General features: G+C 53.2%; 1 protein-coding gene and 1 non-coding gene across 3 annotated transcripts; one reads left to right on the top strand and one right to left on the bottom strand.

The window, feature by feature from the left end:
* Positions 1 to 9,236: 9,236 nt before the first annotated feature.
* Positions 9,237 to 25,046, bottom strand: FKBP8 (FKBP prolyl isomerase 8). Of its 2 annotated transcripts, none has more exons than XM_064381622.1 (9): positions 24,959 to 25,046; positions 23,155 to 23,471; positions 15,681 to 15,850; positions 15,501 to 15,589; positions 14,652 to 14,872; positions 14,020 to 14,192; positions 10,708 to 10,785; positions 10,142 to 10,273; positions 9,237 to 9,726 (listed from the first exon to the last, which is right to left on the bottom strand). In XM_064381622.1, the coding sequence occupies exons 2-9, from the start codon at positions 23,444 to 23,446 to the stop codon at positions 9,640 to 9,642; spliced, it is 1,242 nt and encodes a 413-aa protein (XP_064237692.1). In that variant the 5' UTR covers positions 23,447 to 23,471; positions 24,959 to 25,046; the 3' UTR covers positions 9,237 to 9,639. The 2 variants fall into 2 exon arrangements, with proteins under 2 accessions (XP_064237692.1, XP_064237693.1); XM_064381623.1 differs by having other exon boundaries at positions 14,652 to 14,869.
* On the top strand, positions 16,481 to 16,542 carry LOC135276857 (U7 small nuclear RNA). The gene has a single exon (XR_010344411.1). It is a non-coding gene; the product is annotated as a U7 small nuclear RNA (small nuclear RNA).
* Positions 25,047 to 26,381: the final 1,335 nt, after the last annotated feature.

Raw genomic sequence — 26,381 nt, 5'->3', positions numbered from 1 at the left:
ACAGGACATAGCAACAAGAATAGTACTCAGGGGCCGGGCGCAGCAGCTCACGCCTGTAATCCCAGCACTTTGGGAGGCGGAGGCGGGCGGATCACCTGAAGTCAGGAGTTCGAGACCAGCCTGATTGACATGGAGAACTCCTGTCTCTACTAAAAACACAAAATTAGCCAGGTGTGGTGGTGCATGCCTGTAATCCCAGCTACTCAGGAGGCCAAGGCAGGAGAATTGCTTAACCCGGGAGGCGGAGGTTGTGGTGAGCCAAGATCATGCCATTGTACTCCAGCCTGGACAACAAGAGCAAAACTCTCTCTTTTTTTTTTTTTTTTTAAGATGGGGTTTCACCCCGATGACCAGGTTGGTCTTGAACTCCTGACCTCAGGTGATCCGCCCACCTCGGCCTCCCAAAGTGCTAGGATTACAGGCGTGAGCCACTGCACCCGGCCCAACTCTGTCTCGAAAAGAAAAAAAATAAAAAAGGACAGTACTCAGGGCCTAGCAAGGTGTCTCACACCTGTAATCCCAGCACTTTGTGAGGCCATGATGGGAGGCATTGCTTGCACCCAGGGGCTTGAGACCAGTCTGGGCAACATGGTGAAGCCCCCTCTCTACAAAAAAATTTAAAAAATTAGGCCAGGTGTGGTGGCTCACGCCTGTAATCCAAGCACTTTGGAGGCCAAGGCGGGTGGATCACCTGAGGTCGGGAGTTCAAGACCAGCCTAACCAACATGGTGAAACCCCGTCTTTATTAAAAAAAAAAAAATTAGCTGGGCATGGTTGAGCATGCCTGTGGTCCCAGCTACTCCAGAGGCTGAGGCAGGAGGATCACTTGAGCCCCTGTAAGGTTGAGGCTGCAGTGAGTTATGGTCACACCACTGCACTCCAGCCTGAGTGACAGAGTAAAACCCTATCTAGGAACAACAACAACAAAAAAGGCTGGGCGCTGTGGCTCACGCCTGTAATCCCAGCACTTTGGAAGGCTAAGGTAGGCAGATCACAAGGTCAGGAGTTCGAGACCAGCCTGACTAACATGGGGAAAACCCCATCTCTACTAAAAATACAAAAATTAGCCGGGTGTGGTGGTATGTGCCTGTAATCCCAGTTACTCAGGAAGCTGAGGCAGGAGAATCACTTGAACCTTAGAGGCAGAGGTTGCAGTGGGTCGAGATTGCACCACTGCACTCCAGCCTGGGTGACAGAGCAAGACTGTGTCTTGAAAAAAAAAAAAAAAGAACAGTTACTCACTTAAAATGCACCAGACTCTGTGCTCAGTGGTTGGCACCCATGACTGCCTCTGGGTAGAGATGCAGTTGTTTGAACCCATCTCCCAGATGGGGAAACTGAGGCTTTTAGAGGTTAACCATGGGCTGCACTACTTAGTCACAAGTATTTCTCAGCTGGGCACAGTGGCTCATGCCTGTAATCCCAGCACTTTGGGAGGCCAAGGTAGGTGGATGATTTGAGGCCAGGAGTTTGAGACCAGCCTGACCAACATGGTGAAACCCAATATCTACTAAAAATACAAAAATTAGCCAGGCATGGTGTCCGGCACCTGAAGTCCCAGCTATTCAGTAGGCTGAGGCAGGAGAATTGCTTGAATCGGGGAGGCGGAGGTCACAGTGAGCAAAGATCGCACCGCTGCACTCCAGCCTGGGTGACTCTGTCTCAAAAAAAAGTATTTCTTGCAACTTCATCAGAGAACACGAACCAGAAAAAAAAAAAAAAGATAATGAGAAAAAAAAAATATTTCTCCACTTCCGCTTTACCTTTGATTCCCCAGTGGCTCTCGATGGGACTGCAGGAAAAATAAGACAGCACTTACCAGACATTGGCATGCTCTGCAGAAGCTTCTTTCTTTTTTTTGAGACAAATTCTCACTCTGTTGCCCAGGTTGGAGTGCAGTGGCATGATCTCGGCTCACTGCAGTCTTGACCTCCTGGTCTCAACTGATCCTGCTACCTCAGCCTCCCAAGTAGCAGGAATTACAGGCATGCTCCATCATACTCTGCAAGTTTTTTGTATTTTTTGAAGAGATGGGGTTTCTCCATGTTGCCCAGGCTGGTCTCAAACTCCTGGGCTCAAATGATCCTCCCGCCTCAGCCTCCCAAAGTGCTGGGGGATTACAGGCCGTGAGCCACCGCACCTGGCTATCTGCAGAAAGTTTTAAGGACGGCTGGGTGTGGTGGCTCACGCCTGTAATCCCAGCACTTTGGGAAGCCGAGGCAGGTGGATCACTTGAGGTCAGGAGTTCAAGAGCGGCCTGACCAACATGGTGAAACCTTGTCTCTACTAAAATACTACAAAATTAGCCGGGCATTGTGGCTCACACCATAATCCCAGCTACGTGGGAGGCTGAAGCAGGAAAATTGCTTGAACCCGGGAGGAGGAGGTTGTAGTGAGCCAAGATTGCGCCATTGCACTCCAGCCTGGGCAACAAGAGTGAAACTCTGTCTCAAAAAAAAAAAGGAATTTTTTTTTTTTTTAAATAAAGATGGGGTTTCACCATGTTGGTCAGGCTGGTCTTGAACTCCCAACCTCAGGTGATTCGCCCGCTTTGGCCTCCAAAGTGCTTGCATTACAGACGTAAGCCACCACGCTCGGCCAGGAAAAGGAATTTTTAAGAACTAGGTCACCCACGATATTGCAAGTGAGTTAATCACCCTGGGGTGCCCCCCCAGACATGGAGTCCACCTGGTGAGCTCTCTGATGGAAGCAGTGACCCCAGCCTGCCCATTGCCCTGAGTGTGGTCTTAAACATGTCTTCCCCTCTCTGTTCCTCAATTTGCTCATTCAGAAAACAGGAAGTGTTGGCCGGGCGCAGCGGCTCAAAGCCAATACTTCCTGTTTTCTGAATGAAAATCCCAGCACTTTGAGAAGCCACAGCAGGTGGATCACGAGGTCAGGAGTTTGAGACCAGCCTGGCCAAGGTGGTGAAACCCCGTCTCTATTAAAAATACAAAAATGCCGGGCACGGTGGCTCACGCCTGTAATCCCAGCACTTTGGGAAGCCGAGGCGGGTGAATCACAAGGTCAGGAGATCAAGACCATCCTGGCCAACATGGTGAAACCCCGTCTCTACTAAAAAATACAAAAATTAGCTGGGGGTGGTGGCGCGTGCCTGTAGTCCCCCCTACTTGAGAGGCTGAGCCAAGAGAATTGCTTGAACCCGGGAGGTGGAGTTGCAGTGAGCTGAGATCACGCCACTGCACTCCAGCCTGGCGCTTGGCAACAGAGTGAGACTCTGTCTCAAAAAATATATATATATATATAAATTAGTCAGGCGAGGTGGCCGGTGCCTGTAGTCCCAGCCACTGGGGAGGCTTAGTCAGGAGAATTGCTTGAACCCAGGAGGCAGAGGTTGCATGAACCAAGATCGCGCCATTGTACTGCAGCCTGGGCGACACAGTGAGACTCCATCTCAAAAAAAAAAAAAAAAAAAAACAGGCAGAGTAACAGAGCATCCACCTGATTGTCCTGTGACGATGACATGAGACAAGGACACGTGTAGCTCGCCCTGTTGAAGTGCTTCAGAAATGTGAGCTCACACACACATACAAAATTCCTTCTGCAATGCTCACTTCCAATCCACAGCCCGTGGCCAGCCAGATTAGGCCCGGCTGAGTCACTGCTCAAGGCCAAGTACACGGGAGGTGTTAGTCAATGCTTTAGTATGAAAGGAAAAGGCATCCCAGTCGTTCTCCAAATGTAAAATGTACCGCACGTGGTCCAGCGGGCGTACCTTGCACAGCTATGCCAGCCATGAGAGATGCCCTTCGCCACCCAGAAAAGGCATCAGGCATCCCATGCCTTCAAGACAACTGCAGAGTCACACGTTTTAGATGCTCCAGCTCTCCACCTACAATCAGATCAGACCTTTGAGGATAAAGTAGCTGAGCGAATGACCACACTAAATTTCACCCTCCTAGTCCTGCCATTCAGGGCCTCTCTCCTCCCCATCCCTGAGCCATGCCATAACTTGTATGTCCTACAACAGCTCCGGGGCTATTTGGGAGGCTGAGGCAGGAGGATCGTTTGAGTCCAGGAGTTCGAGACCAGCCTGAGCAACATGGAGAAAGCCTGTCTCTTCAAAAAATACAAGAAATTGGTAGAGTATGATGCAGGATTCCAGACATTGGCATGGCGGTTTCCTTGGCCAGGAAGGATATTTCCTTCATTTAATAGAGCTTTTTTAACAGTTTATCAAACAACTGGCCAGGCACAGTGGCTCTCACCTGTAATCCCAGCACTCTGGGAGGCTGAGGCGGGCGGATAACTTGAAGTCGGGAATTCAAGACCAGCCAGGTCAGCATGATGAAACCCCATCTCTACTAAAAATACAAAAATTACCCGGGCATGGTGGCACGCACCTGCAGTCCCAGCTAAGGGGAGGCTATGGCAGGTGAATCACTTGAACCCAGAAAGTGAAGGTTGCAATGAGTGGAGATTCCCCCCAACTGCAGTCTAGCCTGGGTGACAGAGTGAGGCTCCGTCTCCAAAAAAAAAAAAGTGTATCAAACAAGTGAGTAAAATATTAACTACCAGTCTCACATTTATTAAGATCTAGGCTATTATTCAAGACTAAAATACTGAGTGAGAGCAGTGCCGCATGCTTGTAGTCCTTGCTACTTGGGAGACTGAGGTGGGAGGATCACCTGAGCTCGGGAAATCAAGGCTGCAGAGAGCTGCGATTGCGCCACAGCACTCCAGCCCGGGTGACGCAGCAAAAGCCTGTGACTGAGAAAAAAATAAGACTTGGCCGGGCATGGTGGCTCACGCCTGTAATCCCAGCACTTTGGGAAGCCGAGGCGGGTGGATCACCAGAGGTCAGGAGTTTGAGACCAACCTGGCCAAGATGGTGAAACCCTGTCTCTACTAAAAAAATAAAAATTAGCTGGGCATGTTGGCAGGCGCCTGTAATCCCAGCTACTTGGGAGGCTGAGGTGGGAAAATTGCTTGAATCCAGGAGGTGGAGGTAGGAGAATTGCTTGAACCCGGGAGGCAGAGGTTGCAGTGAGCCAAGATCACACCATTGCACTCTAGCCTGGGCAACAGAGCGAAACTCCATCTCAAAAAAAAAAAAAAAACAGAAAATACCAAGACTAAAATATCTTAGGAGCTCCTGGATTGATGAAATTCTGTATTGGCCAGGTGCAATGGCTCACATCTGTAATGTGTGTGCAATTACATTGCACTAAAAGGTGCAATGGCTCACACCTGAAATTCTGTGCTGGCCGGGTGCAATGGCTCACACCTGTAATCGCAGCACTTTAGGAGGCCAAGGTGGGTGGATCACGGGATCAAGAGTTTGAGACCAGCTTGGCCAACGTGGTGAAATCCCATCTCTACTAAAAACACAAAAATTAGCTGGGCGTGGTGGTGGGAGCCTGTAATCCCAGCTACTCCAGAGGCTGAGGCAGGCAAATTACTTAAATCTGGGAGGCAGAAGTTGCAGTGAGCAGAGATAACGCCACAGCACTCCAGCCTGGGCGACAGAGCAAGACTCCATCTCAGAAAAAAAAAAAAAAAAAGGCCAGGTGCAGTGGCTCATGCCTATAATCCCAGCACTTTGGGAGACTGAGGCAGGTGGATCCCCCTGAGGTCAGGAACACCTGAGGTCAGAAGATCCAGACCAGCCTGACCAACATAGTGAAACCCCATCTCTACTAAAATTCAAAAAAAATAGGCAGGCATGGTGGTGAGCACCTGTAGTTCCAGCTACTCAGGAGGCTGACGCAGGGGAATCACTTGAACCTAGAAGACGGAAATTGCAGTGAGTCAATATTGTGCCACTGCACTCCAGCCTGGAAACAGAGCAAGACTCAGTCTCAGAAAAAAAAAATAGCCAGGTGTGGTGGTGTGCCCATGTAATCCCAGCTACTTGAGAGGCTGAGGTGAGAGAATTGCTTGAGGTGGAGGCTGCAGTGGGCCGAGATTGGGTCACTGCACTCCAGCCTGGATGACAGAGTGAGACCCTGTCTCAAAAAAACAAAAATTAGCCAGTCGTGATGGGGCATGCCTATAGTAATCACAGCTACTTGGGAGGCTGAGGCAGGAAAATTGCTTGAACTTGGGGCTAAACACTGGAATGAGGGCACAGACTCAAGCCACACTTAGCCTCAAGAGTCATCCAGGTGGGGCCGAGTGCGGTGGCTCACGCCTGTAATCCCAGCACTTTGGGAGGCCAAGGCAGGCGAATCACCTGAGGTCGGGAGTTCGAGACCAACCTGACCAACATGGAAAAACCCTGTCTCTACTAAAAATGCAAAAATTAGCCGGGCATGGTGGTGCATGCCTGTAATCCCAGCTACTCAGGAGGCCAAGGCAGGAGAATCGCTTGAACCCAGGAGGCGGAGGTTGCGGTGAGCTGAGATTGCACCATTGCACTCCAGCCTGGGCAACAAGAGCAAAACTCCGTCTCAAAAAAAATAAAAAAAAAACAGAGAGGCATCCAGGTGGTCCAGAGAACAACGGCCTGGAAGAGGCAGGTGAGGGGGTGAGGTGGGGGCATAGATGGAGGTCCCAGGTCTGACCACCAACTTCTGCTGGGTGGCTGCGGCAGGCAGCCTCCCCTCCTGGGCTGTAAGGGGATAGATGCAGGAGAGATGACCATGGTGGTCTATTTTCTTTTCTTTTTTTTTTTTTTTTTTTTGAGACGGAGTTTCGCTCTTGTTACCCAGGCTGGAGTGCAATAGCGCGATCTCGGCTCACCGCAACCTCCGCCTCCTGGGTTCAGGCAATTCTCCTGCCTCAGCCTCCCGAGTAGCTGGGACTACAGGCACACACCACCATGCCCAGCTAATTTTTGTATTTTTAGTAGAGACGGGGTTTCACCTTGTTGACCAGGATGGTCTCGATCTCTTAACCTCATGATCCACCCGCCTCGGCCTCCCAAAGTGCTGAGATTATAGGCGTGACCCACCGTGCCCGGCCCTATGGTGGTCTATTTTCAAGGACACCCTCATTCCTGGGGTCAAGATGGAACAGTAGGAAGAAGGGGTGTGGGTGCTGGGCCAACAAGAGGCCCCCAGCTGGCTCTGCCCATCCTGGCTGCACTGATGAGCGGCATTATGGGAGAAGCTCCCAGAGTCTAGAGCCAGATGGGATCAAGGAAGCTCCCAGCATCAACCGTGGCCCTTTCCAATGGCCCTGAAGCCCAGCAGGGTGTGGCTCTGTGGGCTACCCAGCCTCATCCATCTGGAATGCACCAGGCTAGATCTGGCCCCAGGGCCTTTGCACTGGGCGTGCCGCTGCCCAGACCTGGAGCAGTCAGCTCCATGCATGGGCAGACCCTTGCCATTGTGGAAGTTATCAGTTCACGCATACCCTGGGAGAGGTCTTCCAGGGCCCCAGCCGTGCCTCCTCACAGGTCGAATTCAGACATTCACATCCTCTCCCCTGGATCCCATCTATCTGTTTTCTTTTTATTTCAAGATAGAGTCTTGCTGTGTCGCCCAGGCTGCAGTACAGACCCATGATATCAGCTCACTGCAACCTCTGCCTCCCGGGTTCAAGTGCTTCTCATGCCTCAGCCCCCTGCATAGCCAGGATTACAGGCGCCTGACACCACACCCAGCTAATTTTTGTTTTTGTTTTTTGAGATGATGTTTTACTCTTGTTGTTCAGGCTGCATTAAAGTCCCGTGATCTTGGCTCACTGCAACTTCCGCCTCCTGGGTTCAAGCGATTCTCCTGCCTCAGCTTCCATAGTAGCTGGAATTATAGGCACCTGTGTGGATCGTCTGCGGGAGGCAGGGGAAGCTGAGAACATGTGGTGGCCAACCTGTCATCACTGGCGCTCTGCCCTTCTGGGACCCTAGGTTGTTTGGGTGCTGGGACTGCTGGGACATGGAGGGGTCCCATCTGCCCCTTTCTGGGCTTAGCAAAGTTGGGGATGCTGACCCCATCCCCCTAGGGAGGTTGCCACCACCACATCTGGCTAATTCTTTTGTACTTTCAGGAGAGACAGGGTTTCACTGTTGGCCAGGCTGGTCTCGAACTCCTGACCTCAGGCGATCCACCTGCCTCAGCCTCCCAAAATGGTGAGATTACAGGCGTGAGCCACCGTGCCCAGCCTAATTTTTATATTTTAGTAGAGATGGGGTTTCACTATGTTGGGCAGGTTGATAACTCCTGACCTCAAGTGATCTGCCCACCTCAGCCTCCCCAAGTGCTGGGATTACAGGTGGGAGCCACTGTGCCTGGCATACAATTTTTTTTTTTTAAGACAGTCTTGCTTTGTTGCCCAGGATGGAGTGCAGTGGCCTGATCTTGGCTCACTGCAACCTCCGCCTCCCAGGTTCAAGTGATTCCTCTGCCTCAGCCTCTAGAGTAGCTGGGACTACAGTCTCATGCCAACATGCCTAGCTAATTTCTTATATTTTTAATAGAGATGGGGTTTCAGCATGTTAGCCAGGATGGTCTTGATCTCCTGACCTCGTGATCCGCCTGCCTCAGCCTCCCAAAGTGCTGGGATTACAGGCATGAGCCACCACACTGGCCTTTTTTTTTTTTTAAAGATGGGGTTTTACCATGTTTGTCAGGCTGGTCTTGAACTCCCAACCTCAGGTGATCCGCCCACCTTGGCCTCCAAAGTGCTTGGATTACAGGCGTGAGCCACCACGCCTGGCCTTTTTTGTTTTTTTAAACAGAGATAGAATCTCACTATGTTGCCCAGGCTGGGCTCAAGTGATCCTCCCACTTTGGCCTCCAAAGGGCTGAAATTAAAGGCCATGCTACTACACCCCGCCTCTTTAAAAAAAAAAAAAGAGAGCGAGACCTCACCCTTGTGAGGTCTTCCAGCCCAGGCTGGAGTGCAGTGGTGCGATCATAGTTTACTGAAGCCTCAAACTCATGTGCTGAAGCCATCCTCCTACCAACTGTCTTTTTTGAAGTGAGCACAACCACTAGGTAAAGCAATGATGCCACAGAACCCACGTGGCAGCCTCAAGTCAGGGCCCATTGGGGTCCCAGATTTCAGGGTGGAGCTGTGCAGGAACAGCCCCAGAATGCAGCTGAGTCAGAGCTCTCAACCCACTTGTGCCTGCTACATCATCCTACTTCTCTATGCCTCAGTTTCCCCTCTGCAAAATGAGTCTGTTGTGCCCAGAGAGGAGACGACCCCCAACCCCGGCTCCTGCTAGCTCAGCTGCATCCACTGTGCTATATGACTCCAGATGCATCACACGCTGTCCCTGACACAGCCCCAGATGGTGGTAGAAGAACGCTCAGGAGCCTGTGGACTGCACGGTGGGAGGCTTTATTTCACTGTGGCGGGGAGGGAGCCTGGACAAGGGGCGGCAGGCGGGGCGGGAGGGCTGGCACTCAGGCAGGGACGAGGCAGGGGAAGGGCTGCCCCCAGGCCTGTTGAGGAGAAACTGAGGCCGGCCCTGGCGGAGACCTAGCCCAGCGGGGTAAGGGGAGGGGGGAACTGGGTCTGAAGGAATGAGGGCCCCCTCCCTCTGGGCTTTCCTCCTGAGGGCCTTAGTCCCTCCTGCTGGCTGGACTGCACGACCCCCAATCCTTGCTCCCCCAACCCGGAGGAGGGGGCCAGACCAGGGAGGGCAGTGGACAGGGAGCCTGGGGGAGTTGGGGAGCGCAGGGCAGGGTCCACGGTGTGCAGAGGGGGTGCTGGCCACCTGGGCGGTCAGTTCCTGGCAGCAATGACCACAGAGAGCGCCACACCCCCCAAGGCAACAGCAGTCGCCCCAAACAGCCACTTCCATGGGATGGACTGTGGATAAAGAAGAGGGGAGAGAAGGGTGGAGGGAGGTCGAGACTGGCCTCTGGGACCACAGCTGCCAGCACAGCCCAAGCAGACCTCCCCACAAATCATTGCCTGACCATGCATTTCCCACTTCCTGGAAAACTCTACTCAAGCAGCAAAACCCAAATCAATTGGCCCCACCTCCAGGACACTGCTCCTGGTGCCCTGGAAAAGCCTCCATTCCCCACCCTGAGCCCTCCAGCTTGAGTTCCACCTTCTACTCCACTCATGATCACACAGGACTGGGGGCTCTCAGTGTCCCCTGCAGTGCCCAGGATGGCCCAGTCTCCGAGGACATCCACGTGTGCAGAATAAATCTCCTTTGTTAGGCATGCCGTGCGCTGCACGTAGCCCCTGCCCATCCTCCTGTGCCCCAGCTTACCCAGGCACCCTTGCCAGGGCACTTGGCGGGCAGCCGGCTGGGGTTGCCCAGCATTTTCCGGTACAAGGCGGTCTCTGTGCTCCGCTGCGCAGCATGCTTCTTCACCAGTTTCGAGAGCTCTGCGTGGATCGTCTGCAGGAGGCAGGGGAAGCTGAGAACATGCGGCGGCCAACCTGTCATCACTGGCACCCTCCCCTTCCAGGACCCTAGGTCATTTGGGTACTGGGACCACTGGACATAGGGGGTCCCATCTGCCCCTTTCTGGGCTTAGCAAAGTTGGGGATGCTGACCCCATCCCCCTAGGGAGCCAGTAGATGGGACAGAGCACAAGGTAGCCAGGAGACAAAAGGTTCTGGAAGGAAGGCCAAGGTCACTGGCATGGGCCAGGCTGGCAGTGTGGCTATCATAAGGGTCTTCACAAGCTGACCAGGGCCCTTCAGGTATCTATCCCCTGCCACTGCTCAGATGGGAACACAACAGAGAGCCACAGCAAGAAAGACCTGGGGTAGACCATAAGAGGGACTTCCCAGCTGAGCAAGTCTCCAGGGCGCCCCTGTCCTGCTCACCTTGTTGGAAGGTTCCAGCTTCAGGGCCGCCCTCAGGATGGGGATGGCCTCACTGTACTCCCCCTGCTGGGCCAGCACCTGTAGGTGGAAGAGGGTGGCATCACTCTGGACCCATACCTGGGCCCCTCTGTCCTTCAAGAAACCCAGCCCAGGAGGTTGCAGTGATCCAAGATGATGCCACTGCACTCCAGCCTGAGCAAGAGCGAGACTGCATCTCACAAACAAACCAGTCTGGGCCAGGTGCGGTGGCTCACGCCTGTAATCCCAGCACTTTGGGAGGCCAAGGCGGGTGGATCACAAGGTCAGGAGTTCGAGACCAGCCTGGCCAACATGGTGAAACCCCATCTCTACTAAAATACACAAAAAATTAGCCGGGCGGGGTGCTGGTATTACAGGTGTGAGCCACCGCACCCAGCCGATTTACTTTTTTAATTTTAGAGACAGGGTCTCACCACATTCCCCAGAATAGTTTCGAACTTCTAGGCTCAACTGAACCACCTGCCTCAGTCTCCCAAAGTGCTGGGATTATAGGTGTGAGCCACCTTGCCCAGCCCTTAATTGTTTTATTTTTAAAATTTTTGTAGCAATGGAATGCACTATGCTGCCAAGGCTGGTCTTCAATTCCTGGGCTCAAATGATCCTCCTGCCTTGGCCTCCCAAAGTGCTGAGATTACAGGCGTGAGCCACCACACCTGGACCTGATGTTTCCAAAGCTTTGGCCACAGTGAATGGTTCAGGGCCGGCACGTGACCCAAGCGAGTCAATGAGATCCAGCCTGCACTATGCTGGTGCCGAAAGGAGATGAGTTGCTGAAGGGAGACGATGGAGCTGGGTGCAGTAGCTCACGCCTATAATCCCAGCACTTTGGGCTGGGAGGCCGAGGTGGGCAGATCACTTGAGGTCAGGAGTTCAAGACCAGCTTGGCCAGCATGGTGAAACCCCGTCTCTACTAAAAATACAAAAATAAGCCGGATGTACTCGCTTGAACCCAGGAGGCAAAATTGCAGTGAGCCGAGATTGTGCCACTGCACTCCAGCCTGGGCGACAGAGCAAGATGCTGTCTCAAGAAAAAAAAAAAAAAAAAGGGAGCGGGAGTAGAGGATGGAAGTCTGGAACTTCCCAGGGGAGAGGCAAAACATCATGTCACCCTGAGAGAGGAGCTGGTCCAAGAGGGAAGGTCACAGCAGAGACACAGCCTCCTCACAATATCCAGCTATGCCTGAAGCCAGCTAATCCAAACGTGGCAGTTCCATGAGCCATCCATCCATCCTTTCTGCCTGAATCTGTTTGAGTGGGTTTCTGTCACTTTCAGCCAGCAGGTCTACACTTGTAAGAAGCTATACAAGCAGCCACTGCCGCTGCCCCCAGGAGGATGCTACCCCCAGGTGGAGCAAAGGCCTCAAAACCAGGAACAGCATCTTCTCCCTCTTCACACCTCTCTGCAGAACTCTGCACACAACAGGTGCTTCATAAACCCCAGCTGGAGGGAGCCCTGCCTCAGGCTTTTCACAAACACAGGAGGTGAGCCAGTGTCTGTGCCTCAGTTTCCTTGGTTAACTGCTAAAAGGTACTGAAAGCCCCACTAGGGGTGGGGCTATGAGGATGAACAGAAAAGGGGGTGAGAAGGAAGGTCAAGTCTGTGCAAGGCAGAATCACCCCTACGTTCTGCCAGGATTTTTTTTCTGTTCTTTTGTTTTTGACACAGTCTCGCTTCGCTGCTGAGGCTGTAGCACAGTGGTGTGATCAAGGCTCACTGCAGCCTGGCCCTCTGTGGCTCAAGCCATCCTCAGCCTCCAGAGCAGCTGGGACTACAGGTGCTAGCCCCCACACCCAGCTAATTTTTTCATTTTTTTGGTAGAGACGGGGGTCTCCCTATGTTGCCTGGGCTTGTCACAAATATCTGGGCTCAAGCGATCCTCCTGCCTTGTCCTCCCAAAGCCTTGGCCTGCCTTGTCCTCCCAAAGCCATGAGGACTTTTACTGAGCACATACTATGTACTTAGCCGTTTGCAAGGTTGGAGATTCAGGAGTGAGCAAGACAGACCAAATCCCCACCTTCAAGTCGGGGAGATGGACAAGAGGCATGTCGCCTCCACGGGCTGCCTGTTAGGAACGTCTCAGGCAGTAGCCACTGCCTATGCAAAGGCCCTGAGGTGGAGAGAGCTTGGCCTAGACAGCAGAAAGGGAGAATGCTGAGTGGGATGGAGGGAACCAGAAAGTGAGGTGAGAGAGGTGACAGCAGGAGGAAGAAGACCAGAGGACTCAAGGCCTCAAGGGCTGGGATGAGGATTCCGCTTTTACTCTGAGGGAAAATGGGACCCATGAAGGGTTACATGTGAGGAGCTTTCAACACTGGGCCAAGTCAGGCACAGTGGCTCATGCATGCAATCCCAGCACATGGGGAGGCCAAGGCAGACAGATTACTTCAGGTCAGGAGTTCAAGACCAGCCTGGCCAACATGATGAAACCCCGTCTCTATTAAAAATACAAAAATTCTCCTGGTGTAGGATTGGCCCTAAAAAAAAAAGAAAAAGAAAAAAGAAAAAAAAAAAAGAAGAAAAAGAAAAAAAAAAACAAACAAAAAAACAAAAATTAGCTGGGCGCGGTGGCTCACGCCTATAATCCCAGCACTTTGGGAGGCCGAGGCGGGTGGATCACGAGGTCAAGAGATCAAGACCATCCTGGTCAACAAGGTGAAACCCCATCTCTACTAAAAATACAAAAATTAGCTGGGCATGGTGGTGCGCGCCTGTAATCCCAGCTACTCGGGAGGCTGAGGCAGGAGAATTGCTCGAACCCAGGAGGCGGAGGTTGCAGTGAGCCGAGATCGCGCCATTGCACTCCAGCCTGGGTGGTAACAGCGAAACTCCGTCTCAAAAAAAAAAAAAAATTAGCTGGGCATAGTGGCACACGCCTGTAGTTCCAGCTACTCGGGAGGCTGAAGCAGGAGAATTGCTTGAACCTGAGAGGTGGAGGCGGAGGTTGCAGTGAGTTGAGATCACACCACTGCACTCCAGCCTAGGAGACACAGCAAGACTCTCTTAAAAAAAGAAAAAAAAAGAAAAGAAACAAACAAAAATAGCACACTGGACCAAAGGTAGGGGACCCAAGAGTCAAGGATTGCATCTTGCCTCAGCCAATAAATTGCTGTGACCTAGACCATACTCCTGCACCCGTTTGGGCCTCAGTTTCTCTACCTGCACCCCAGAGAGCTCGGCTGGCTAATACCTACGCCTTTCTCAAATGCAGGGTTGGGGACCAGCCCCTCTATCCCGGGCTGGGTGACCCAGCCTGGCACCCCGGTGTGGCCCACCTTGCCCTTGCGGAAGAGAGCCTTGATGTTGTCCGGCTGGTGCTCCAGTACAAGGCTGCAGGAGCGCAGGGCCGCGCGGTAGTGGTCCAGCTTCAGCTGCGAGGCCGCCAGGTTGTTCAGACACTTCACCTTCAACTGCAAGAGCTGTGCCTCCTCCTCAAATGTCATGTCCACTATTGGGAGACAGTGCCCGCCACGGTGGCTGTCACTACACCAACAGACCCTCCGACCCCCCTGTGGAAGCTGCCTTCTACCCCAGGGGAATGCAGGCCTCTCTGGTCTCAGTTTCCCCAGCTTTAACCTGAGACCAAGAGCCGTGCTTTCCTGGGGCTCTCCGAGGAATCTACAACATGGAGCCCTAAGCAAGCAAGGGCCTGACCCTTGGGGGCGTATGGACTGGCCCTGTGTGCCAGTCCCCACATCCACCTGCATTCTGTAACACTCCACTGGTCTGGGATAGACCACGAGTTGGCAACAGGCCCCTAGGTTAGGGTCAGTTGGGGATCTACCCATATTCTGGGATATTCTAGAATGTTCTGAGTCTGAGGCTCTCTGGGGCTAAAAGTTTCTGGTATGGAGAGTGGACACCTTTGCAGGGGAGGTGGTGGGGATCTGACCCAGCGGGCGGTCACCTTTGGCGCTGGAAGTGATGGCCTTGATGGCGAGATCGTAGGAGTTGGCAGCCAGGACGAAGTCCGCCCGCTGGTAGTGGGCGTTGCCACACTCCCGCTTCCGGTTGGCCAGGGCCACGCGCTCCTGCCCCGTGAGCATCTCCAGGTCAGGCCCATCCACAGCCGTCTTCAGGGTCACCTCCAGGCACAGGGCCGCGTGCGGGGGGATGTATGGGCTCCTGCTAGTGGGGTGGGGGCAGGCAGGGGCTGCACTCAGACCTGGTGACCCCCAAACCTGCTGGGCTGGCTCAGAGGGATTGAGCCTGGCTCAAGTCCCGGATCTATCTCCCTCCGCCCTCTGTCATTCCCTCCTCAGTAAAGTGCAGGGTAAGTGACTTGCCGCCTTGGAGCTATGGGACCTGATGGATGAGTTCCCCGCTCTAAGCCCCTGTTTTCCTCCGTTTTTTTAAGGGAAGGGTCTCACTGTGCTGCCCAGGCTGGAGTGCAGTGGCACAGTCTTGGCTCACTGCAGCCTCGAAATCCTGGGCTCAAGTGATCCTCCTGCCTGAGCCTCCTCAGTAGCTGGGACTACAGGCATGCAACACACCCAGCTAATTTTTAGCACTACACCCAAGTAATTTTTAAATTTTTTTGTATGGAGATGGGGTCTATATTGCTTAGGCTGGTCTGGAAAACAAGGCCTCAAGCAATCCTCCTACCTCAACTTCCCAAAGTGCTGGGATTTCGGGTGTGAGCCACCTCACCCAGCCTGTTTCTCCTTCTATAAAATGGGCAGGTAGACGGGTAAGCTGAGGGGTACACCCACTCCACCCACCCCCTGCTGAGACCCTAAGGGTGGCCGGCTCTCACCTGCCTTGGGGGCCGTAGCAGTACTTGGAGTCAGCAGTAACCATGGCCGTCTCCCCCACATCCATGAGTGGGACACTGAGATCCAGGGCCTGGGGTATGTGGGGACAGCCAGCGGTCAGGCAGGCCCAGGCCCAGTGAGGTGCGCCCCTCGCCCCTGCCCTGTCCTGCCCCAGCCCGCACCTGGATGACGTCGCAGTCGCCCAGGGTGAACACCAGCTCCGGCTCCTCCTGCACCCGCGTGCCGTTCTCCAGCGACGTCTGCAGATGCACGGTGACCACCTGGCCCTGGACTGGGCGGCTCGAACCTGGTGGCCCTGGGACCAGCGTTTTCTTCCTCAACAGCCCATTCCCTGCCAGGGGCCAGGGACATGCAACCTGTCACCAGGCAGCTCAAACAGGCACCCACTCCCCTGAGCCCCACCCTGAGCTCTGCCTACTTGCTGTCCCAGGGGAATGCAGGCCTCTCTGGCCTCAGTTTCCCCAACTTTAACCCGGGACCAAGGGCTGTGCTTTCCTGGGGCTCTCCCAAAGAATCTACAACGTGGCTCCTTAAACAAGCGAGGGCCTAACCCATGGGGCGTGTGGACTAGCCCTGTGTGTGGTTACCCCTGTCCCCACATCCACCTGCATTCTACAACACTCCACTGGTCTGGGATAGACCATGAACCTGCAACAGGCCCCAGATTAGGGGCAGCTGGGGATCTACCCATATTCTGGGATATTCTAGAATGTTCTGAGTCTGATGCTATCTGGAGCTGCGAGTTTCTGAAACAGAGAGTGGATACGAACTTCTGTTTCTGGCCCAACACTGGGGCAAAACCAAACCTCCAGTGACCACTCTGCCACCAGAGTGGGGGACCCCACGTGTGGGACACTGAACAGGATGGGACACACTTCGGGGTGATGGTGCTGGTGCCAGGGACCAACACAGCGAACAATGTTGGTCTGGCGGTTGTTGTTTTTTTTTTAAGAGACGGGGTTAGTGTCACAGCTCTTTTAGAATTTGTCTAGCAGGCTTTCCGGTTTTTGCCGGAAAGCCCCCCCAAAAATTTCCAAAACAAAAAATAAATAAATAAAAAGAGACGAGGTTTCACTATGTTGACCAGGCTGGTCTTGAACTCCTGATCTTGTGATCCACTCACCTTGGTCTCCCAAAGTGCTGGGATTACAAGTGGGAGCCACTGTGCCCAGCTTTTTTTTTTTTTTTTTTTTAAAGAAAATTGAGGGCTGGGCACAGTGGCTCACGCCTGTAATCCCAGCACTTTGGGAGGCAAGGCAGGCAGATCACCTGAGGTCAGGAGTTCAACACCACCCTGGTCAAGATGGTGAACCTCGTCTCTACTAAAAATACAAAAAGCAGGGGACCACCATAAGGAGGGGCGAACTGGCCCAGGTCGGAAACGGAGCAGGTCAAAACTCCCGTGCTGATCAGTAGTGGGATCGTGCCTGTGAATAGCCACTACACTCCAGCCTGGGCAACGTAGGGAGACCCTGTCTCTAAAAAAAAATAAAATAATTAAATAAAAAATAAATTTTAAAATAAATAAATACATTAGCTGGGCGTGGTGGTGGGCACTTGTAATCCCAGCTAATTGGGAGGCTGAGGCAGAAAATTACTTGAACCCGGGAGGCGGAGGTTGCAGTCAGCTGAGATCGTGCCACTGCACTCCAGCCTGGGTGACAGAGCGAGACTCCGTCTCAAAAAAAAAAAAAAAAAAATGAAGTTGGCCAGGTTTCCAGCTATTTGAGAGGCCAAACTGGGAGGATCACAAGCTCAGACCAGCATCTGGGCAAAATGGCAAGAACTCAGTCTCCCGACCCTCCTCAAAAAGAAAGAAAACCAAAGCTCAGAGAGGGCAAACAGCCAGCCCCTCAGGCTGAAATCCTAGCCCTGAGATGCTTGGCCCTCAGTTTACAGAGCCATGAAATGAGGTGCTCATGGGGCCCTTGGTTAGCAGAGGCCCTGGGATACATGGTCTCTACCACAGCACCAAGTGTGCTGAATTTAGAAGTTAAGCAAAGGCCAGGTTCAGTGGCTCATGCCTGCAATCCCAGCACTTCGGGAGGCTGAGGAGAGAGGATTGCTTGAAACCAGGAGTTTGAGACAAGCCCGGGCAACACAGTGAGACCCTGTCTCTATAAAAATGGCCAGGCATGGTGGCTCACACTTGTAATGCCAGCACTTTGGAAGGCTGAGGCAGGAGGATCACTTGAGGTCAGGAGTTTGAGTACAGCCTGGCCAATGTGGTGAGACCCTGTCTCCAATAAAAATAAAAAAATTAGGGGCCAGGCTCAGTGGCTCATGCCTGTAATCCCAGCACTTTGGGAGGCCGAGGTAGATGGCTCACCTGAGGTCAGGAGTTCGAGACCAGCCTGGCCAACATGGTGAAACTAAAAATACAAAATTTAGCCAGGCGTGATGGCAGGAGCCTATAATCCCAGCTACTCGGGAGGCTGAGGCAGGAGAATCACTTAAACCCAGGAGGCAGAGGTTGCAGTGAGCCGAGATCACGCCATTGCACTCCAGCCTAGGCAACAAGAGCGAGACTCCGTCTCAAAAAAAAAAAAAATTAGCTGGGCATGATGACGGGTACCTGAAGTCCTAGCACTCAGGATGTTAAAGCAGAAGAATCACTTGAACCCGGGAGGTAGAGGTTGCAGTGAACCAAGATCGCACCACTGCACTCCTGCCTGGGCAACAGAGCAAGACTGTCTCAAAAAACAAAACAGCCGGGTGAGGTGGCTCATGCCTGTAATCCTAGCACTTTGGGAGGCCGAGGTGGGTGGATAACCTGATGTCAGGAGTTCAAGACCAGCCTGGCCATCATGGTGAAACCCCATCTTAAAAAAAAATAAAAATAAATAAAGTTAAACAGAGCTGAACAGCTTATAAACAAAAGCTGCCTCTCGTGCCCCCAGCAATCACAGGAATGACCATAGCCAATACTCTCACAAACACACCCAGATAACCCCACAGTGACGATCCCGTCATCCCAGGAAAGCACTGGAGTGATTGCTGCCAGAACCACCCCGCCAAAGCAGGAAATGGAGGTGCAGAGGGTAGATAACCTGGCTGGTGACACACAGCCCTGCCTCTTCTTTGCAGTGCTACTAAGGTGTCCACAAAACACTATCTTAGCAAAGCAAGGGCTACGTGGGTCTGAGGTGCTCTGCAGTCCCTCCTATTCCCACATTTACCTGAGTTCTGTAATACACCATTGGCCTAGAGTATTTCTTTTTTTTTTTTTTTTGAAACAGAGTTTCATTCTTGTTGCCCAGGCTGGAGTGCAATGGCGCAGTCTCAGCTCACTGCAACCTCCACCTCCTGGGTTCAAGCGATTTTCCTGCCTCAGCCTTCCAAGTAGCTGGGATAACAGGTATGCACCACCATGCCCAGCTAATTTTATTGTATTTTTAGTAGAGATGGGGTTTTGCCATGTTGGCCAGGCTGGTCTTGAACTCCTGACCTCAGGTGATCTACCCACCTTGGCCTCCCAAGGTGTTAGGATTATAGGCGTGAGACACTGTGCCCGGCATTGAGACAGAGTCTTGCTCTGTCGCCCAGGCTGGAGTACAGTGGTGAGATCTCGGCTCACTGCCACCTCTGCCTCCCAGGTTCAAGCAATTCTCCTGCCTCTGCCTCCCAAGTAGCTGGGGTTACAGGTGCCCAAACCACGCTTGGCAAGTTTTGGTATTTTTTGTAGAGACGGGGGGTTTCACCATGTTGTCCAGGCTGGTCTCAAACTCCTGACCTCAGGTGATCCACCCGCCTCCCAAAGTGCTAGGATTATAGGCGTGAGCCACCACTCATGGCCTGGCCTAGAGTATTTAATGAGTCTGAGTGAACTCTGGCCTAAAGTTAGTGGCAGTGGTATATATCCACCTATGTTCTGGAATATTCTACAATATTCCAAATTTCTGTGCTACTCCCACCCTGTACACGTCCCCTAACTCATCTGGAAACCACCAAGCTAGGGTATCCCAATGGACCTGTGTCTCGAGGTTTGCAGGCACTAATGGCTGCCTCTCAATCAGATGGCCTCTGGGAAAATCATGTCTCCTCTCAAGAGTTCAGTTTCTGGCTAGGCGTGGTGGTTCACACCTATAATCCCAGCACTTTGGGAGGCCAAGGCGAATGGATCACTTGAGGTCAGGAGTTCGAGACCAGCCTGACCAACATGGTGAAACCCTGTATCTACTAAAGATACAAAAATTAGCCGGGTATGGTGGCGCACGCCTGTAGTCCCAGCTACTCGGGAGGCTGAGGCAGGAGAACTGCATGAACCCAGGAGGCCGAGGCTGCAGTGAGCTAAGATTGTGCCACTGCACTCCAGCCTGGGTGACAGAGTGAGACTCCATCTCAAAAAAAAAAAAAAAGAGTTCAGTTTCCTTGCCTGAAAAACAGAAGCCCCCATTCTGACCTCAAAAAGCAGCTGGCACAATTATAAACACAGTGCCAATCTCATGCTCCGAGTGTGTGCGGGGCAGCTCAGCTCTCACAGTATCAGGAGGAAAGAACAGCTTGCCAATCTCTAACATGGCCAGGGAAGCTGTGTGACCTCGGGCAAGCACCTTCGCCTCTCTGAGCCTACCCTTTGCCATCTGTAAAGTGGGGATATAGTAGAAATTACAACACGGTGGTTTTGTTCGTTTGTTTGTTTTAGAGACGGGGTTTCACCATGTTGGCCAGGCTGGTCTCGAACTCCTGACCTCAAGCAATCCACCCGCCTCGACCTCCCAAAGTGCTGGGATTACAGGCGTGAGCCACCGCGCCCGGCCTGTTTGTTTGCTTTTGTTTGCTGGCTCTGTCACCCAGGCTGGAGTGCAATGGCACAATCAGTTCACTGCAACCTCCGCCTCCTGAGTTCAAGCGATTCTGCTGCCTCAGCCTCCCAAGTAGCTGGGCTACAGGCGTGCGTCACCACCGCCAGCTAAGTTTTGCATTTTTAGTAGAGACGGGGTTTCACCATGTCGGCCAGGCTGGTCTCCAATTCCCGACTTCAGGTGATCCGCCGCCTCAGCCTCCCAAAGAGCTGGGATTACAGGTGTGAGCCACAGTGCCTGGCCCACAGTGTTGTTTTAAGGATGAAATAAAATGATATATAGGCCTGACACAAAAATCAGTGCTCAGTAAATATTACCTGGTGTTATTTTTATTTTTTTAGGACAAAGTCTTGCTCTGTTACCCAGGCTGGAGAGCAATGGCAGTCATGTTATTTTTAGAAGTAGTAAGATTTTTGGCCTCCCACTTTGGGAGGCCGAGACGCGTGGATCACTTCAGGTTAGGAGTTCAAAACCAACCTGGCCAACATGGTGAAACACCATCTCTGCTAAAAATACAGAAAAAAAGTCCAGGCATAGTGGCTCACACCCATAATCCCAGCACTTTGGGAGGCCGAGGTGGGCGGATCACGAGGTCAAGAGATCAAGCCCATCCTGGCCAACATGGTGAAATTCCATCTCTACTAAAAATACAAAAATGAGCTGGGCGTGGTGGTACGCACCTGAAATCCCAGGTAGTTGGGAGGCTGAGGCAGGAGAATTGCTGGAACCTGGGAGGCGGAGGTTGCAGTGAGCCGAGATTGGGCCACTGCACTCCAGCCTGGAGACAGAGGAAGACTCCATCTCAAGAAAAATAAAAATAAACAAAAAAAAATTAGCCAGGTTCAGTGGTGGGAGCCAGTAATCCCAGCTACTTGGGAGGCTGAGGCAGGAGAATCACTTAAACCTGGAAGGCAGATGTTACAGTGAGCTGACATCGCACCACTGCTTCCAGCCTGAGTGACAGAGTAAGACTCCATCTCAAAAAAAAAAAAAGTAGCCGGGCGCGGTGGCTCAAGCCTGTAATCCCAGCACTTTGGGAGGCCGAGGTGGGTGGATCACTAGGTCAAGAGATCGAGACCATCCTGGTCAACATGGTGAAACCCCGTCTCTACTAATACAAAAAATTAGCTGGGCATGGTGGCGCGTGCCTGTAATCCCAGCTACTCAGGAGGCTGAGGCAGGAGAATTGCCTGAACCCGGGAGGCGGAGGTTGCGGTGAGCCGAGATCGCGCCATTGCACTCCAGCCTGGGTAACGAGAGCGAAACTCCGTCTCAAAAAAAAAAAGTAGTAGTAAGATTTTTATCAGTAGTGGTAATGATATTTAGTAATATTACTGTTTCAGGCTGGGTGCAGTGGCTCACGCCTGTAATCCTAGCATTTGGGAGGCCGAGATGGGTGGATCACCTGAGGTCAGGAGTTCAAGACCAGCCTGGCCATCATGGTGAAACCCCATCTTAAAAAAAAAAAATAACGCCGGGCGCGGTGGCTCATGCCTGTAATCCCAGCACTTTGGGAGGCCGAGGCGGTGGATCATAAGGTCAAGAGATTGAAACCATCCTGGTCAACATGGTGAAACCCCGTCTCTACTAAAAATACAAAAAATTAGCTGGGCACGGTGGCGCGTGCCTGTAATCCCAGCTACTCAGGAGGCTGAGGCAGGAGAATTGCCTGAACCCAGGAGGCGGAGGTTGCGGTGAGCCGAGATCACGCCATTGCACTCCAGCCTGGGTAACAAGAGCGAAACTCCGTCTCAAAAAAAAAAAAAAAAAAAAATTACTGTTTCATCAGTGTCAATATGATTGGATGGTATTGCTACAGTATTGTTTGTACAATTAACAGTGGTAATGACGTCTTATTATTTGCATGGGCACCAGCGTTATTTGGTATACTAGATATCAGTACTATGCCACTGGCAAGACGACTTCCACAGAATACTAACATTTCCCTTGTTTTCAGTTGCTGTGATGGGGTATGCTGGGCAGAACATGTGTGAGTTCCCCTAGTTTTCTTCTTGTAGGATTTCTCTAAGCATTTACAATATTATGACTATTGTGAACCCACCAGAAGGCTGAACAGAATAACATTCCTCTGTTCTACTTGACCCCAGGACACAATTTTGTTTTTGGAGGTGAGGGTCTTGCTGTGTTGCCCAGACTGGCATGCACCCAGGACACATTTTTTCTTTTTTTTTGAGATGGAGTTTTTGCTCTTGTTGCCCAGGCTGGAGTGCAATGGCACAATCTCGGCTCACCACTACCTCCACCTCCCAGGTTCAAGCGATTCTTCTGCCTCAGCCTGCCAAGTAGCTGGGATTACAGGCATGTGCCACCACACCCAGCTAATTTTTGTATTTTTGGTAGAGATGGGGTTTCACCATGTTGGTCAGGCTTGTCTCAAACTTCTGACCTCACGATCGACCCGCCTCAGCCTCCCAAAGTGCTGGGATTATAGGCGTGAGCCACCACGCCTGGCCTAGGACACATTTTTCAAAGCACAAGCCTGTGTCACACAAACACCAAAAAAAAGATGCAGTGATAGGGTTAGGAGCTGCCAGCGCCTGGTGTGCTGGCTGTGTGGCTCTGGGCAGGTGACTCAGCCTCTCTGAGCCACTGTTGGCAGATCTGGGAAACAGGGACACAGTACTTTGTGCACACGTGTGAGTCAATGAATGAGGTATATCAATGTGAAGCATCTCCAGTAGTTGTCTCTGGCTGGCGATCATGGTGGTGACCACGTGACTTCCAACCCTCACAGCATAGATGCGGAAATGGGGCTCAGGGGATGAGAGGGCCAGAGCCGAGGTCACCCCAATCCACCCTTGCTCCTTACCCATAATGTCCAGCCACTCTTCTGGGGCCGGGGCCGGGGCAGGCTCGGGCTCCATGGCAGCCAGGAATTCTCGGGCCAGGGCCCCAGGCTGCTCAGCTTCCTCCACCAGGGGTTGTCCCATGTCCTCCAGCGGTGGCAGCTCACTCAGGTCATCTTCCTCCTCCTCTTCCTCCTCCTCTTCCTCCTCCCCCTCAGCATCCTCAACCCCATCAAGCACCTCAAAGTCCTCGGGCGGTGGGACCCCCGCGGGTGGCGGGGCAGAGGGCTCAGAGGGTTCAGCACACGACGCCATGCTGCTGGGGGGACGGGAACTGGCCCTGGAAGTCGGGGGCAGAGATGTGGGTAAGAATCCTATACAGCCCCTCAAAGTCCCCACTATACCCATTCCCCACACTGCCAATCACTTTCTGTGTAACTCAGGGACTCCGGGCCTCAGTTTTCTCATCTATACAGTGGGTAGAACAACCACCCCAGCTTGTTGGGAGAAATTAACCTAAGCATCAAGCCTTTGGCACGAGGCTCAAACAGTGTTAGCCATTATTAGAGGTAATTATTATTTAACGTTTACAAATACTCCAGGAAGTAGGGAACATTCCCCTCAACATTTTACAGAACAGGAAACAGGCCAGAGGGCCAAAGCCATTTACCCAAGGTCACAGAGCAAGCCAATGGCCAAGGGAGGATTTGAACCTGGGGCTTCAGGCCCTGTGGTTTTGCCTGATTATATGCTAAGTCAGGGGTGCTGGGATTTTTGTGGAGAGGACAGCTTCTGAGGACTTAGGGAAGCCATTTTTAGAGCCTCTGGGGCCACTGAGGGAATTAAATCTTTTACTAGGGCCTCCCACCTCCAGCCTCTTCTGCAAACAAGAGACCCTTCCCAAGACCACCAACAGTAATCACCCAGAAACCCTGAGCATTTTTCCTCTCACGCTCTCAATCTAAAACTATCCCCCACAACCCCAACATCAGGGACCCTGATCCAAACCCCTCCCTAGGAGTGCATCCTCCTCTCCTCAGGCCTCGGTTCCACCCCCTCAAAGCAGCCTCCTTTCCAGGAGTGGTCGAGGTCCCGCCGCGTTCTACAGCCTCTTCCTTGCCCCAGGCCTCCTGAACCAACAACCTAACCCTCTGTCCCCCAGGCCCCAAGCTCAGAAGAGTGTGGCACAGCCACCAAACCAGCCCGAAGCATCCCCTCCTCAGCCCTCACCTACTTGCGCCTCCCGGGCGCGGACCCCACTTTCTGAGACCCTCCCAGCCCCCCACCCCCATAATCCCCCGCGCCTGCACAATTCGGCCTCCCCTCCCACCCCCCGCCCCAACTACCACCGCCCCCAGCCAGGGCCAGCTCTCCCCACAGCCGCTCCGTCGCGCCGTAAACACTCTAGTGTCCCCAGACGCCCCCCCTTCTCGATCCCATAACACCTCACGCCCTCCTGACGCCCCACAGCCCGACCGGGCCCTCCTTCAAGCCCCGACCCAGGCCCCCAACGCCCCACGCCTGTCTGACGCCACCAGTCTGGGGCACCCGACCCCCGCACGCCTCGGGCGCCCCTGGCCCTGCACGCCTGCGTAGGGAAGCCCCCACTGGATTTCCCTTCGCCTCCATGACCCCCATCCCCGGCCACCCCAGGCCGGCCGCGCCCCTTCGGGCACCCGCGACCCCCGTGTGCCCCCAGGCTCGCCGCCCCCGCGGCGCCTCACCCCGCCCATCGGCCGCAGCCCCCTGCGTGCTGGTCCCCGAACCAGCCCAGGCCAGGGCAGCGCCCCAGCCGACAAGGCGCCCCCGGCGCCGCAGGACACTTGCCTTCGGCTCCGGGACCCCCGCCTGGGGTCCTGCGCCCCCCTCCCCGCCCCCAGCCGCGGCCGCCGCGCCTCGGGAACCAGGTTCAGCCGCTTGGCCCCGCCCCTGCCGTGCCCATTGGCCGCCGTTGCCGCTACTGCCGCGACCATTGGCTCGTGTAGACATCCGTCCCGGGCGTTGGCACCTCCCCCTTCCTGCTTGGCTCCGCGGGTCGTTCTTAAAGGGACCCGAGCCTCCGGGCCGCTTGGGCCGGGGCAGGAGACTCTGGGCTGGACCTCAACACTAATCAGTGTCGTGCAGCCTGTGCGACTCCCGGCTCTCCTCTGAGCTTCATCCTGATCATCTGCAAAATGGGGATAAACACCCCCATCTATGCACTCTCACCTTGGGGGCTGTTGGGGAGACAGCACTAAATGCTATTTCCTTAGAGAGTTGCGGCAGGGCAGCTCTGGGGTTGCTGATGACCCATCCAGAAGCCCTAGTTACAGAAGAGGACCTGAGGTCCTGAGGGGGAGTGACGTGCCCAAGAGCGTACAGAAACCTCCCTCCCATCCTCCACCCAGTTTAATGTCCAAAAGGTTGTGTGGTGCATACAGGAGGCGCTCAATTACGGCTGGGCAGGCGACTGAGCCCGCAGGGCCACTGGGAAGAGTTCATCCCCAATGCACTCTGCTGAAGGATGATAAGATGCCCACAGCCCAGGGAGAACGCGGCATCTTTGATTAGCTAAGTTTTTACGGATCTTGTTTTGAAACCGGGGCACTTCTCCCTCCTTCAGTCAGTTTTATTTCCTTTCTAGCAGTTACTCCCATCCAGAATTATCTTGTCATTTTTTTGTCTGTGGTTGGAGGGGGCACCTCCCACTCTACTCCATCGTGGCAGAGATTTTTGCTTGTTTTGTACTAGCACCTCCCTGAACCATGCCTGGCATCTATAGAAGCTCAATGGATGGATGGATGGATGGATGGATGGATGGATGGATGGATGGATGGGGGGGTGGGTGGGTGGGTGGATGGATGGATGGATGAATGAATGAGTCAGACACTGGCTTTGGGAGGTAGCTATCATGGAGGTGGTAACTGGCTTTTTGGAGATAACTTCTCAGGTTGGAGTTCCTAGGTTGCCTCCTACAGGAAGCCCTCCCAGACCTCTCCAAGGCAAGACCAGGGGCCTCATTTGGCTGTCTTGGCACAATGAAGTCGATGAACCTTCACTTCATAACTAGTTTACTTATTTTTATTTATTTATTTTGAGACAGAGTCTCGCTCTGTCACCAGGCTGGAGTGCAGTGGTGCAATCTCGGCTCACTGCAACCTCTGCCTCCCGGGTTCAAGCAATTCTCCTGCCTCAGCCTCCCAAGTAGCTGGGACTACAGGTGCGCACCACCACACACAGCTAATTTTTGTATTTTTAGAGGTGGGCTTTC

Source organism: Aotus nancymaae, unplaced genomic scaffold (assembly GCF_030222135.1).
Source record: "Aotus nancymaae isolate 86718 unplaced genomic scaffold, 86718_ANA_hifiasm-v0.15.2.pri h1tg000028l, whole genome shotgun sequence".
In the NCBI taxonomy this organism is placed as follows: Eukaryota; Metazoa; Chordata; class Mammalia; order Primates; family Aotidae; genus Aotus; species Aotus nancymaae.
The sequence above is the reverse complement of the archived record's forward strand: the minus strand, read 5'-3'. Positions and strand labels throughout refer to the sequence as shown.

Bases quoted from the DNA above. Each gene is read 5' to 3' on its own strand.
- FKBP8 (XM_064381622.1), bottom strand. From the start codon at position 23,446: ATGGCGTCGTGTGCTGAACCCTCTGAGCCCTCTGCCCCGCCACCCGCG. The intron at 14,193-14,651 runs GTGACCGCCCGC...GTCTCCCAATAG, and splicing joins CATCACTTCCAGCGCCAAAG to TGGACATGACATTTGAGGAG. The intron at 10,786-14,019 runs GTGGGCCACACC...TTCCACCTACAG, and splicing joins CTCTCTTCCGCAAGGGCAAG to GTGCTGGCCCAGCAGGGGGA.